This window comes from Phoca vitulina, unplaced genomic scaffold (genome assembly GCF_004348235.1).
Source record: "Phoca vitulina isolate PV1807 unplaced genomic scaffold, GSC_HSeal_1.0 scaffold89, whole genome shotgun sequence".
Classification (NCBI taxonomy): Eukaryota; Metazoa; Chordata; class Mammalia; order Carnivora; family Phocidae; genus Phoca; species Phoca vitulina.
Genome location: NW_022589792.1, coordinates 2,914,753 through 2,928,789, shown reverse-complemented (window position 1 = coordinate 2,928,789; position 14,037 = coordinate 2,914,753). Strand labels below are relative to the sequence as shown.

The 14,037-nt window shown below is 45.6% G+C and overlaps 1 protein-coding gene across 8 annotated transcripts in view; it reads left to right on the top strand.

Moving 5' to 3' along the window:
- CACNA1A (calcium voltage-gated channel subunit alpha1 A) overlaps positions 1 to 14,037 on the top strand; it is a 282,305-nt gene that overhangs the window by 57,792 nt on the left and 210,476 nt on the right. For 7 of the 8 annotated variants that reach the window (XM_032396091.1, XM_032396095.1, XM_032396096.1 and 4 more), the window contains exon 3: positions 12,998 to 13,291. In XM_032396091.1, coding sequence (XP_032251982.1) covers positions 12,998 to 13,291 — 294 coding nt within the window. Of the gene's footprint in view, positions 1 to 11,797; positions 12,565 to 12,997; positions 13,292 to 14,037 lie in introns of those variants that run through there. The other variant, XM_032396099.1, reaches the window with a different exon arrangement.

Below are 14,037 nucleotides of genomic sequence, written 5' to 3'. Positions count from 1 at the left end.
TAAAAGGAAAGAAGGAAGAAAGAGAAAGAGAGAGAGAGATGAGAAAGGGAATAAGGAGAAGGAGAGGAAGGAAGGAATGAAAGAAGAGAGGGTGGGAGGAAGGAAAAGAGGAAGGAAGGGAGGGAGGAAGGAACTTCCTTTGGCCCCTAAATTTTGAAAGAGGTAACAGACTCTGTCCAACTCTGTTGTTTTAGTTTGGGTTCCCCGCAGAAGCAGATCTGGAAGCAGAGATTCAACTGCTTTGGGGGTAGATCCCAGGACACACTGGCCGAGGAGCAGAGAAGGGAAGAACCAGTACTGGATATGCCATCAGGCAAATCACCAGGAGCAACTGGTACTCAGTTACCAGTGGGAACCTCTAGTGGGCGGCAGAGAGCACATTTCTCGGAGCTACAGCACCCTAGGACCAAGGGAGCTGGGGTCTTTATTCACCAACTTCCATCAATCACAGGTTGAAGGATGCTTCCAGGAGCTTTCATTTCCTAGCATCCCAGCCTGCTGCATGGACACTGCGGTGGCCAGAAAGAGCCTCCCCACCCCCCCTCCCCCATCCGGGGCCTGGCAGTGGGAAGTCAGACCTGCATGTACTGAAGTGGTCAGGTTCAGGCAGGGCGGTGCTGGCCACACCCAGGACACGCCTACCTTCTCATAATTCAAAAGCTCTTCTTTTTCATCACAAGCCCTCCTTAACATTAAGCGTGTTAACTTTGTGACAGTCGGGGCGCCATATGGGACGTGAGATTATTTAGCTATTGTCATCTCAGTGACAGAAAAGGCAGAACAGCTATGGAAGGACATCGCAGATGTATGCATATATTTACGTGTAACCCTGTAGACACGTGTGTGTTCCCATTCATGTTGTCGCCACGCTTAACTCTTACCACATTCTCTGTTGTTGTTGTGTGCGTGTTTCCTGCTCTTTTTTTCAGTCATTGGTCAAAACAGAAGAAAATAAAAGGGGGTAAGTCCACGTTGCCAAGGGAAGTAAAGCTGCCGTGATTCTAATCAGATGTCGGGACCGGATTTCTCCCATCTCTGTCCCCGGCCCCTGTCCCTCTCTCTCCCTATTATGACATTGTTTGTATTTGGTCTCTGGTTTATCCTTTGCTTCTTCTTAAAAAAATCCCAGCAAATGTTTTTAAATTTTCACGTATTCCGTCTCTCTCTTATAAAGATAGTTCACATTCCGCACTTCTATGAAATTTGCCCTGTTCCCTTTTTGAGGCGATGGGGTCCTATTTTGACCTCTCTTGGTTGCCAGGGCTGGAGCAGTGAACAGGATAAGCAGGCCCTTGAGGTCCCAGAACTCAAAACATTTTAAGGGACCTGCTGTGGGAGGAAAAGTGTCTCAGGTGAGTTAAAAGTATTGGTCGTGTGTTTTGGGTACTTTGATTGCCAATCTCAGGGATGACCAATCATTTGAAATAGTAAAGGACTCACCAGTGAGTGTGTGTTTCAAATACAAGCCCACCAATCCAGAGCCCACACCCCCCACCTCCTCTGTGGGGCTTTCACTCAGGGCCACCATCCACCTGCCCTGATCACCCCGGGGCCAGGCGCCAGACAACCAGGGGCAGCCTCATGTCCCAGAGCCCTGAAGTTATTCGAACTAGCCAGTCCTAAGCCTGCTTACCCTACTCCGCCTCTTCCTTCTTGAGGAAACCACAACAGAGGCTCTTGCCCACATTTTGCTTTTCCTCTTTTCCCCTCCGAACAATCTGGTGCTTCCCTCTGTGGCCCTGAGTGACATGGTGACATGGTGTCCCCCATCCTCTTGGCATCTGTGAGGAAAATGAGCTCTCTATTCGACGGCAGTCAGCTCCTGATCTGTTGGCCTCACCATACCTGAATAATAATAAAACTTATATTTTATTTTTATTTTTTAAAAGTCAGGTGCTTTAATGAGGGTACATGTGAAATGCAGTGGGAGCATTTTTTTAAAAAGATTTTATTTATTTATTTAACAGAGACACAGCGAGAGAGGGAACACAAGCAGGGGGAGTGGGAGAGGGAGAAGCAGGCCCCCCACTGAGCAGGGAGCCCGATGCGGGACTCGGTCCCAGGACCCTGAGATCATGACCTGAGCTGAAGGCAGATGCTTAACTGACTGAGCCACCCAGGCACCGCAGTGGGAGCATTTTTATTCTATTTATTTGTTTGTTTATTTTTAAGTAGGCTCCACACCCAAGGTGGGGCTTGAACTCACAACCCTGAGATCAAGAGTCGTGTGCTTCACCTAAAACCTGTATTTTAAAACAGTAAGTGTCCAACATGGGATGACAGCCCTGTCGGCCCCGTCACCTCCCTTAGCTCATTCTGTCTCCCTTCGTTCCCATCCGCGCCAGTCACCACCCCCACAGGCCTTTGCTGTTGAGGTTCCCTCAGCCTAGCCACCCTCCCCTGATGTCTGCACCTCTGTTCCTTTCTTTCCAAGGGTCTCAGCTTAAATGCCACCTTCTCAGAGCTCTCTTTCCAAAATAACTCCCCTCCTCTTCTGTCTGAACCCCTACCTGCTCCATTTTTCTTCTAAAGACGATCTCTACCCGACATTTGCTAGATCCCCAAGTTCACTCATTTCTTTTTCGGGTTTCTCTGCCCTAAAACATGAATTTCATATTTGTTCTATTCATGGCTGTAGGTATCCTTGATGCCTGGCAAAGGGCCTGATACAGAATAGATGCCCAGTAAACATTTGTTGCATGGATGAATGGTCAACAGGGTTTGCCATTTTTCTCGAGTGTTGCAGGTGAAGTAGCATGTTTGGCTCTGTCATCTGTGACTTTATCTCCAGATGTGGTAGAACTTGTTGTTTTTCAAATTGAGGGGACCTAGCTCAGCTCTCAGTCCAGAAAAAACAAGACAGGGTTTCCCTAAGCAGATGTGGTTCATTTGATTAAATTTCCCTTTGCTACCGTCTCAGGATACACATGAATATATAAGTAAGCATTTAATCAAGCTCCTGACTTACAGAGGGGTTAGATGCTGAATATAATTTGTAATTGCCTGAGAATATAGTAAGCTTGAGTACTTTTGTTTCCATAATTAAGTGTGAGGTTCCCGTCGCAATGTGAATCAAGAATACTTCAAGTAGTTGATAAGAAGAGTATTTTTCCTTTCGGGAAATTTCAAACATATACAAAAGAAGAGAGACTAGAATGATAGCCTACCATATTCTTACATCCATCTTTAATCATTATCAACTCATGGCTCATCTTATGATACTGTATCTAAACTTTTAACATAATCTTACTTGCAAATTAAAGCAAACCTTTAATTTGCTTTATCATAACCCAGGGTTATGATAAAGCAAACCTCAGACATCCATTGATCTCATCTGTAAATATTTTAATACTTCTAAAAAGCGAAGGACTCTCCAGTCACTGTGGAAAACAATATGGTGATTCTTCAAAATATGAAACATAAAATTACCATATGCTCCAGCATCCCACTTGGGATGGGGAATACACCTCAAAGAGTTGAAAGCAGGGACTCAAAGAGATTCGTATACCCATGTTCATAGGAGAATTGTTCACAGTAACCGAAAAGTAGAAGGCAGCCCAAGTGTCCACTGACAGATGAATGGATAAACAGAAATGGTACAACCATACAATGAGCTATTATTCAGTCTTCAAAAGGAAAGAAATTTTGGCATATGCCATAACATGGACAAAACAAGGACATTTTGCTAAGTGAGATAAGCTAGTCATAGAAGGACAAATACTGTATGATCCTACTTTATAAGAGGTCCCTAGAGGAGTCAAATCCATAGAGACAGAAACTAGAATGGCAGGTGCCAGGGGCTGGGGGAGGGGGATGGGTGTTTGTGTTCAGTGGGGACGAGTTTCTGTTTGAGATGATGGAAGAGGTCTGGAGAAGGACGGTGGGGATGGTAGCACAACAATGTGAATATATCCAGTGCCACTGACCTTGCACTTAAAAATGGTTCAGATGGTCAATTCTATGTGAAGCATATTTTACTATCAAAAAAGAATAATTTATTTGAAAAACCATGACCTTAATGCCTTTATCATATGTGTGGCAGAACAATGGTGGTATTTTTCAGTCCTTCTCTGGCTTTATGTTTGGCAGCATTTACCACTGGACCCCCCCATCCCTGGGGCTTCTGTGGCATCACCTACCTCATTTTCCTCCTACCTCCTTGATGGTGCTTTATCAGCCCCCACTAGAGGTTTCTGTTTCTCTGCTCTGTCTTCAAATGTCAGCCCTTCTCAGGAACCCTTCCTAAGGCCTCAACCCTCTCTGGGTCTGTAGTCCAAAATTATTCCACCCACTTCCAAGGCATTCATACTGATGGTCCCGGTGCTAGTTTGCTGGAGCTGCCGTATTTACTACAAACTAGGTAGCTTAAAGCTCATCTCAAAATCCTTTAACTTAATTGCATCTGCGGAGATAATTTTTTCCAAATAAGATCACATTTTCAGGTTTTGGAAATCAGGATGTGGACATATCTTTAGGGACCACCACTCAACCCATGACAACCCCCAAATATGTGTCCCTTTTACAATTTCTTTCCTGAGTCCAGAGCCATATAGATAGCAGGCAATCTGATTCCCATGAGTCTCCCAGTCTAATCATGAGCAAATAGCAGACAAACCCAAACTGAGGGGCATTCTACAAAATACCTGAGTGGGTACTCCTACAAATTATCAAGACTGTGAGAAACAAGGAAAGAAACCATCACAAAGAAAGGGGAGTAGGGAGACCAGATGACTCAACAGCATGTGGCATCCTGGTTGGGATCTCCAAACAGGAAAGGTTATTGGTGGAAAAACTAGTGAAATTTGAGTGAAGTTAGGGATCAGTTAATAGAATCCTACCTGGGTGCCTGGGTGGCTTAGTCAGTTAAGTGTCTGATGTCAGCTCCGATCATGATCTCAGGGTCCTGGGATTGAGTCCTACATCTGGCTCCCTGCTCAGCAGGGAGTCTGCTTCTCCCTTCTCTGCCCTACTCTCTGCTTGTGCTCACGTGCATGCACACCCGCTCTCTTTCTCACATTGTACCGGTGTTGGTTTCTTAGTTATGGGCTGTGTAAGATGTTAACATGAGGGGGAGCTGGATGAAGGGCATATGGTAACTCTCTTGTACTATCTTTTCAAGCTTTGGTAGATCCGAAATTCTTCCAAAATAAAGTTTGTTTAAAAAAATAAAAATAACCCAATATTGAAATCAGTATCAATGACATTCACAGAATGTCAATGACATTCACAGACTCGGATCCCAGGTATGGAAAGTTGACTTATGGTGATTTTTTAAAATAGACTTTATTTTTTTGGAGCAGTTTTAAATTCACAGCCAAATGGAGTGGAAGGTACAGGGATTTCCCATATACCCACCCCCTACCCTGCACACACACAGCCTCCCCCATTATCCACGTCCCCAGCAGAAGGTACACTTGTTCCAACTGATGAACATGCACAGACACACCATTATCACCCAGAGTCCATAGTTTACATTAGGGCTCACTCTTCATGTTGTATATTTTGTGGATTTGGAGAAATGTGTAATGACATGATCCATTATTATAGTCTCAGAGTAGTTTCACCGCCCTAAAAATCCTCTGTGCTCCATCTATTCATCTCTACTTCTCCCCTAACCCTGGCAACCAGTGATCTTTTTACTGTCTCTATAGTTTTGCCTCTTCCAGAATGTCATATGCTTGCAATCATGCAGTGTGCAGCTTGTTCATATTGGCTTCTTGAACTTAGTAATACACATTGAAGTTTCCCCATGTCTTCTCATTTATTGAGAGCTCATTTCTTTTTAGCACTGAATAATATTCCATCTTCTGGTTGTCCCACAGTTTATCCATTCACCTACTGAAGGACACCTTGGTTGCTTCCAAGTGTTGGCAATTATGAATAAAGTTGCTTTTTGGCATCCATGTGCAGGGTTTTGTGTGGATAGAAGTCTTCAAATCCTTTGGGTAAATACCTAAGGGTGCCATTGCTGGATCCTATGGTAAGAGTAAGTTGAGTTTTGTAAGAAACCACTAAGCTGTCCTCCAGAGTGGCTGCACCATTTTGCATTCCCATCAGCAGTGAATGAGAGTCCTGTTGCTCCACATTCTCGCCAGCATTTGGTGTTGTCAGTGTTCCGGATTTGGGCCACTCTAACAGGTGTGTAGGGGTATCTCCTTGTTTTAATTTGCATTTCCCTGATGACATATGATGTGGGGAATCTTTTCATATGCTTGTTTGCCATCTGTGTGTCTTTGTCAAGGTGTCCGTTAAGGTCTTTGGCTCATTTAAAAATTAGGTTCTCGTTCTTATTGTTGAGTTTTAAGAATTCTTTGTATATTTTAGATAACAGTCCTTTATCAGACATATCTTTGCAAATATTTTCTCCTTGTCTGCGACTTGTCTTCTATTCTCTTGACAGTGTTTTTGCAGAGCAGAGAGTTTTAATTTTAATGTTCAGCTTTTTAATTCATTCCAAGGTCATCTAGACTTTCTCCTATGTCATCTTTTAGGGGTTTTAGTTTTGTGTTTTATATTTACTTATTTATTTATTTATTTATTTTTAAAGATTTTATTTATTTGACAGTGAGAGATACAGCGAGAGAGGGAACACAAGCAGGGGGAGTGGGAGAGGGAGAAGCAGGCTTCCCGCCGAGCAGGGAGCCCGATGCGGGGCTCGATCCTAGGACCCCGGGATCATGACCTGAGCCGAAGGCAGACGCTTAACGACTGAGCCACCCAGGCGCCCCTAGTTTTGTGTTTTATATTTGGTCTGTGATCCATTTTAATTTATATGAAGAGCATAAGATCTGTGTTCAGATTTCTTTCATTTTGTGGATGTGGATGTCCAGTTGTTCTAGCACTATTCTTTGAAAAGACAGGTTTTCCTCGTATTTCCTTTGCTCCTTTGTCAAAGATCAGTTGATCTATTTCTGAGCTCTCTCTTCTGTTCCATTGATCTATTTCTCTATTCTTTTGCCAATATTATACAGTCTTGATTACTGTGGCTTTATAGTAAGTCTTGAAGTTGGGTAGCATCAGTCTTCCAACTTTGTTCTTCTCCCTCAACATTGTTTGTGTTGGCTATTCTGGGTCTTTTGCCTCTCTGGATAATCTTTAGAATCAGTTTGTCAGTATACACAAGATAACTTGCTGCAATTTTTTAAAAAAGACTTTATTTATTTGAGGGGGAGCAGAGGGAGAGGGAGAGAGAGAATCCTCAAGCAGACTCCCCACTGAGCTTGACTTGCTGCAATTTTGATTGGGATTGTATGGAATCTAGAGATCAAGTTGGGAAGGACTGGCATCTTGATTATATTGAGTTTTCCTATCCATGAACATGGAATATCTTTCCAGATGGTGGTGATTTAAACATCTATTTACCATTTCTTGACTGCTTATTGTGTGCCAGTCATTGTGCTAAGTGCTTAGCTGCTTGATCTTAATTAATCCTTACAGCAACCTGTGGGGTAAGGAGATTTGTCTTCTTTTTACACACAAGGAAGCTGTAGTTCAGAGAGGCTATGAGCTTTTCCAAAAACACACAGCTAGGAAGCACTATAGCTAGAGCTAAGATTTGAACGCAGGTCTGCGAGCAGAATTAGGCTCTGCCTCATTTGTTTTTAGGAATTTGTAGGACAGTCATGCTCTGTAATGTCATGTCTGGAGTGACGGCCACATTCCATCTCTGGATTCACTCTTACTGCCTACATCATGACCCACAAATGTCTGGATTATAGGATTTGTTTTTTGTCATTTATACCCTCTATCTCCCAAAGATCTTGGTACTCATTCCCTGACTGGTATCCAGACCAGAAGGCAGAGACCAAATGTCTTTTGGCTGATCCATTTTTGCAACTCAACATGACTGGATTAGCTGGTAATTGTTTTAGCAGCAAAATGAATGCGATTTGCAGTTATTTATTTGGGGCACTTATTTCAGAGATGCTAGCCCTGTTCAATTGAATAACATTCTCAAAGCCAGTATGGTAATGCTGCTGCTGATTGATAAATTAAACCTCCAGCTGGCAGATGTGTTAAAGATTAGAACCAACGGCTGAGACTGATTTCTGGAGGCCTGCTATTAAACTGCTTTTATCTATGATGCTAATGAGATTATATATCATTCTACCTGGTCAACATTAGTAATTTGGATTAATGGAGAGCAAGGTACTACCTACTACAGTTATTTGAGGGGCCTATGAAGATTTCTTGCCCATCCATCCCCATTTGCTAGGTGATAGTAAGATTCTAATATTAGAGATTCATTCTTTTGGTTAAATGAATTATTTTGTTCTCTGTAAAGTGAATCCATAAGGATAATGAACTTGGAGCACTGTCACACTTTAGGGTGCCTGAGTTGAGTTCTTTCCAGAAAAGGGTGATTGAGCAATTGAGGGGGTTGGAGAACTTGGGAAGATTCTGAGGAAGAAGAGGTATACTCAGCCATATCAAACTTCATAAGTGAGCTTTAGGAATGCCATTTGATGAGAGGAAAGTGTAGACTCTTCTGCCACTTTGGTGGGAAGCATTTAGAAATGTGTGTGGATATCTTTGCTTGTCACAAGATTGGGGGTACCACTGACACTTAATGAGCATGTGCCAGACATACTAAACAGCCCACAATGCAAAGGACAGCCCCGAACAACAAGAGTTTTTCCACCAAAAATGCCAACAATGCCCCCTTGATAACTCTAGAGAATGCCAAGATAGGGATGGTAAGTTTGCCCCTTCCAGAGTAGTGATTGCCAACCTGGCTATACCCCCAAGGACTTGCTGAATGAGAATTTGGGTAGAGGGGAGGGCTCAGGAGTCTAAATTTTACAACACTTTGCAGGTGGTTCTGATATGCAGCTGGCTTGTCTGCTGTCGAAGCATGGGTTAGAGCATTCTGGAGGACCACTCTTTGTCTTCTAGTTTTAAAAAAAAAAAAAGACCAGTGTTTGTTGTAGGGACTTCACAGACAAAATACACAATGAGAATTACAGGTCACCATGACAAGTGGTGCCACTTGGGATCTACATTCAGAAGCATTACAAACATTTTCTTTTGAAGTGTAGCACACACAGAAAATTGCATAACTCATAGATGTATAATTCCAGTGTATGTGTGTGTGTGTACACTGTGTGTGTGTGTGTATATATATATACCACCCCCTCCTTATCCATTCATCTATTGATGGACACTTGGTTGCTTCCATATCTCGGCTATTGTAAATAATGCTGCAAAGAACATAGAGGTGCATATATCTTTTCATTTCCCCATGTATGAACTGTATATAATAGGAATTATACACTATGTTCTACTATGTGTCTGGCTTTTTTGGCTCAGCATCATGATTGTGAGATTGGCCCATGCATTTGTGTGTAGCTGGGGATCATCCATTCTCACTGCTGCATGTATGAATGTTCCACAGCACATTTATCCATTTTCTATTGATAGGCATTTGAGAAGTCTCCAGTTTTTAGCTACTACAAATGTGCTGCTATTCACATTCTAGGGTGTGTCTTTCAGTAGACATATGTCCTCATTCCCCCTGGGCATATACCCAAGAGTGCCAATGCTGGACCACGGGATATTCAAATGTTCAATATTGGTAGAAATGGCCAGTTTTCCAAAGCGGTTGTACCAGATTACACCTGCCTAACAGAGTACAAGTCAGACGTGGTTTCAGATTCATGTCAGTGACCTGGGTAAGTTTTTGTTTTTATTTTTATTTTTTTTTTAAGATTTTAATTATTTATTTCAGAGAGAGAGAGAGTACATAAGAGGGGGGAGACAGGCCGAGGGAGAGGGGGAAGCAGACTCTTGGCTGAGCAGGGAGCCCAATGCAGGGCTCGATCCCAGGACCCTGAGATCATGACCTGAGCTGAAGGCAGATGCTTAACCAATTGAGCCACCCAGGCGCCCCCTGGGTAAGTTTTTAAACTTCTCTCAGCCTCAGTGTTTTCATCTGTAAAAAGGGGCTTCTATGAAGACTCCATAGAATCTTTACCCTGATAAGGACTTTACCAATGAGAGGTTACTCTTTCTTGAAAAACTCCGGGGTCTTTAGAAACCTGTGTAGATAACACTTATGCCAGGAAACTCAACTGTCTTCTCAGGAAAGTCCATAAAAACAAGTTATTGTAAGTTTGCTTTGCAAACACGATCTTCTTACATGACTGGCCTTTGGCATCCATGCACCTGGGATTACTTCGTGTTTCCCATTGGCTATTATTTTCTCTCGAGATATGAAGCAACATCAAGTACAAAAATCATTACTATTTGTCGAGAATCCTGTATGCCCTATCTCCTTGCAACTCTAGTTGCTCTTGGTTTTATCATTTTGTCCATGCTTTGACAAGTTAGAAAATCTTGAAAATGCTATAAGCAACCTGTAAAGGATGACTCACAGGCACAGAATGGGGAATTTATATAAAGATGTATCTTTTCTAGAATGTTCCAAAGAACTCAAATACTGATGGGGGTCGGGGGATCAACTCAAATTCAACTAGCTAAGGCTTAAAAAAAATATTTGCCTTCTTCATCCTGTTCCCCAACCCCTACCCTCACCCCTGCCTTCCAAGTCTATACATGGCTTTCTAAAAATTCAGTGGTTTCTTGGTACATCCACTTTGGAATACAGTTTGGTGCCATTTTACAAACCTGAAGGTAGGCATACCCTGGGACCCAGAAATTCCATTCTTAGGGCTATTCCTACAGAAATGCATGCTCATAGGCACAGAGTATTTGAGGCAGGAATGTTTAAAGCCCCAACTGGAAACAATCCAAATATCCATCAAGGGGATAATGGATAAACAAATTGTGGCATACTCTTTCAGTGGAATACTATGTAGCAGTGAAAGTGAATCAATCACAGCTACACGTGACAACAGATGAATCTTAAAGACATGATGTTGGACCAAAGAAGCCAGACATTACAGGATATATACTGTATGATTCCATTTATGTAAGAATCCAAAAAGATGCCAAGTAGAACTGTACTGTTTGGGAATGCACAATAAGGTAGGAAAAGTATAAAGAAAAGCAAGGTTATTAATAGTATAACATCAGAATAGTGATTATTGCAGGGGGAAGAAGACCTGTGTGTGTGTTTCTGGGAAGCTGGCAATGTCCCATTTGTAGCCCTGGACCTGAGTGTTAGTTTCAAGAACGTTGGTTTCACAGCAACGTCTTCAACTGTACATTTATGCTTTAGGCATTTTTCTGTGTGTTTATTCAACTTCACAATATAAAAAGGAGAATGGGAAATAAACTTCAGTGGTTCTGGAGGGAAGTGAACACCGTGCCAAGTATACCACCCAGAACCCCTATCCAGCCCACTAGGATCTGGTTTAGTTATCTGCCTCTAGCAGTTAAGATTTGCCACCTCTGGAGTCTTTTCGAAGAGGAGCTGAGCCTTTTATTCCAGCTTTCAGGGACCCTGTGACTTGAAACTTTGACAGATGTGCGCCCCCAAATCGTTCTCCTCAAAAATGTGTCTTTTGCTAAACGGACCAGATTTGTTTAGAGACTAATTACACCCCTGGACACGAATCTCCTTCTCTTTTTATCATTAAGTTTCTTCCTCCTAACGTACTCCTTGCAAGCTGCTGAGAGTGTCCGGTTGTCTGCAACCGAAATGGAACCCATTGGAAAACAAGGTTTCCTCCCAGGGGAGCAGGAATCTGTCGTCCCAACTTCCCCCCTGCCTCCCGACCATCCGGCTCTCCCCTCTTCTCCCCCACAAACTCCGCTGAGCCAGGTCCCCTCGCAGCTCCGCGATTGGTCGCGGGCCATCATGTGTCGACATTCTGGGTGGGTCTTTCTCCCGTTAAACTCATCAATCGCTCCTCTTTGGAGCTTCGCTGGCCAGTGGTTTAGACCTTTGAGCCCATTTTCCTTCTTCCTTTCTCTTCCCCCACCCCTCCACACCAGTCTTATTTTAGCAAAACCTAGAGGAGAAGGAGGAGGAGGAGGCATTGGGGGGTGGGGGGAACGCTAGGCATTGCAGCATCCGGGAGCAGCTACTGAGTGGCTAAGCGAACGGCGCATACCTCTCTCTCCCTCTCTCTCTTTTTCCCCTGTTGGGAATTTTCAGGATTTCATTGCTGCAATTTAACCCCAAGATGAGGCACGGTTGAGCGAAAGGCTGCGCGCACACGCACACTCACACTCCTTCGTGAGCAGAAGAGAGCCGCTGGTGATTCAGGAAGAAAAAAAAAAAAAAATCACCCGGACCCTGCGGCTTCAAGACTCCTTAAAAGAGCCCTCCGGAGCGTTTCCCTCCCCCTTCCCTTCTTTCCTTTCCCGTTAATATTCTTTTTCATTTAATTTTATTTTTTGGCTACAGATCTTTCAGCCTTTTTAAGGTCTAGGAACTCAAGCAAAACAGAAAGGGGGATTTTTTTTAAATTTGGGGGCTGCCCTCCCCCTGCAAAGACCTGGTTTTTATTTTTATTTTTTCAATAAAGATTTTTTCTAATGGGCCGAGCGCACTCCTTTTGCAAGATGCCAGCCTGACCCGGACCTCGGAGGAATTTGAAGCTTCCACTGCGTCCCGGGGGGGCGTCCTTTGCAAACCGTTCGCGTCTTAAAGGGGGTGTGCGTTGTTTTTTTTTTTTTTTAACTGTCTTTTTTTTTTTTTTTTTTTTCCGGAGTGGGTGGACTGGGGATTGCCTGGATTCCTTCCTCGGTTATTTTTTGCCTCGCTTCCCTCTCCCCTCCCCCTCCCTGGCCCCCGCGCCCCGCCCCCGCACCCTCCTCCGCCCCTCCTTCTCCGGGGTCAGCCAGGAAGATGTCCCGAGCCGCTCTCCCCGGCTGGGGCCGGGCAGCCGCCTTGTGAGCCCCCGACCCGAGGCGCCGAGCCGCCGCCGCCCGATGGGCTGGGCCGTGGAGCGTCTCCGCAGTCGCAGCTCCAGCCGCCGTCTTGACAGCCCCGGCAGCCCCGGCAGCATCGGCATCGGCAGCGGCGGCGGCGGCGGCGTCTTCCGCATCGTTCGCCGCAGCGTAACCCGGAGCCCTTTGCTCTTTGCAGAATGGCCCGCTTCGGAGACGAGATGCCGGCCCGCTACGGGGGAGGAGGCTCCGGGGCAGCCGCCGGGGTGGTCGTGGGCGCCGGAGGCGGGCGAGGAGCCGGGGGCAGCCGGCAGGGCGGGCAGCCCGGGGCGCAAAGGATGTACAAGCAGTCAATGGCGCAGAGAGCGCGGACCATGGCCCTCTACAACCCCATCCCCGTCCGACAGAACTGCCTCACGGTCAACCGGTCTCTATTCCTCTTCAGCGAGGACAACGTGGTGAGAAAATACGCCAAAAAGATCACCGAATGGCCATATCCTTTGCCCGAACCCGGCAGCGAACCCCGGCAGCTGCGCCTCCCCTCCTCCCTCCGCTTCCCCTCTTCCAGGCTGGGAGAGAGACCCGGGGGTTGATGGGAGGTGGGGGGGTCTTCCAGGGGCTGGGAGAGGGGGCACCGGGGAGGAGTGTGGAGAATCTCTCCACCCCGAGCTGGGTTGAGCTACCGTGGAGGCTTGGGATGGGGGAGCCGGGGGAGTGGATTCCTCCTAAGGACCGATTCCAGAATGAGGGCTGGGCCCTGGGGTCGTAACAGGGGCCTGGGTGGGAGCTTCAGAGCTAGTTCTGGATGGGTCAGAGTTTTCCCAAATGAGCATGGACCCGGCCGGGGCCTGGGCTCTCTGGCCAGGGCAGGAGAACCGTGGGGGCTTTGGCTGGGTTTCCTTAGGTGGCCCTCACTGGAATGCACGGGAGCCTCCAGAGCTGGAGCCCGAACCCAGGTCACTGGCTTCTCCACCCCTGCCTTCCCCGAAGAGGGGGCCCGCTCTCTTAGGGCCGGGCACTTAGGGGTTCCCCGGGCCAAGAGCCAGTGGAAGAACACGTGGCCTTCACACGGAGGGGCTAGCACTGGCCAGAGCTCATATCCCGGGGTGGGCCACTGGCCCCAATCTGGGAAAAGCAGTGGTGGGTTGGGGGCACTTATTCTCCCCTATGTCTGCTGGTCCCATTTCGTTCGTTCCCCCCTGCCCGGGGACCTCATCATCGGTTGGGGTGTAGAAAACA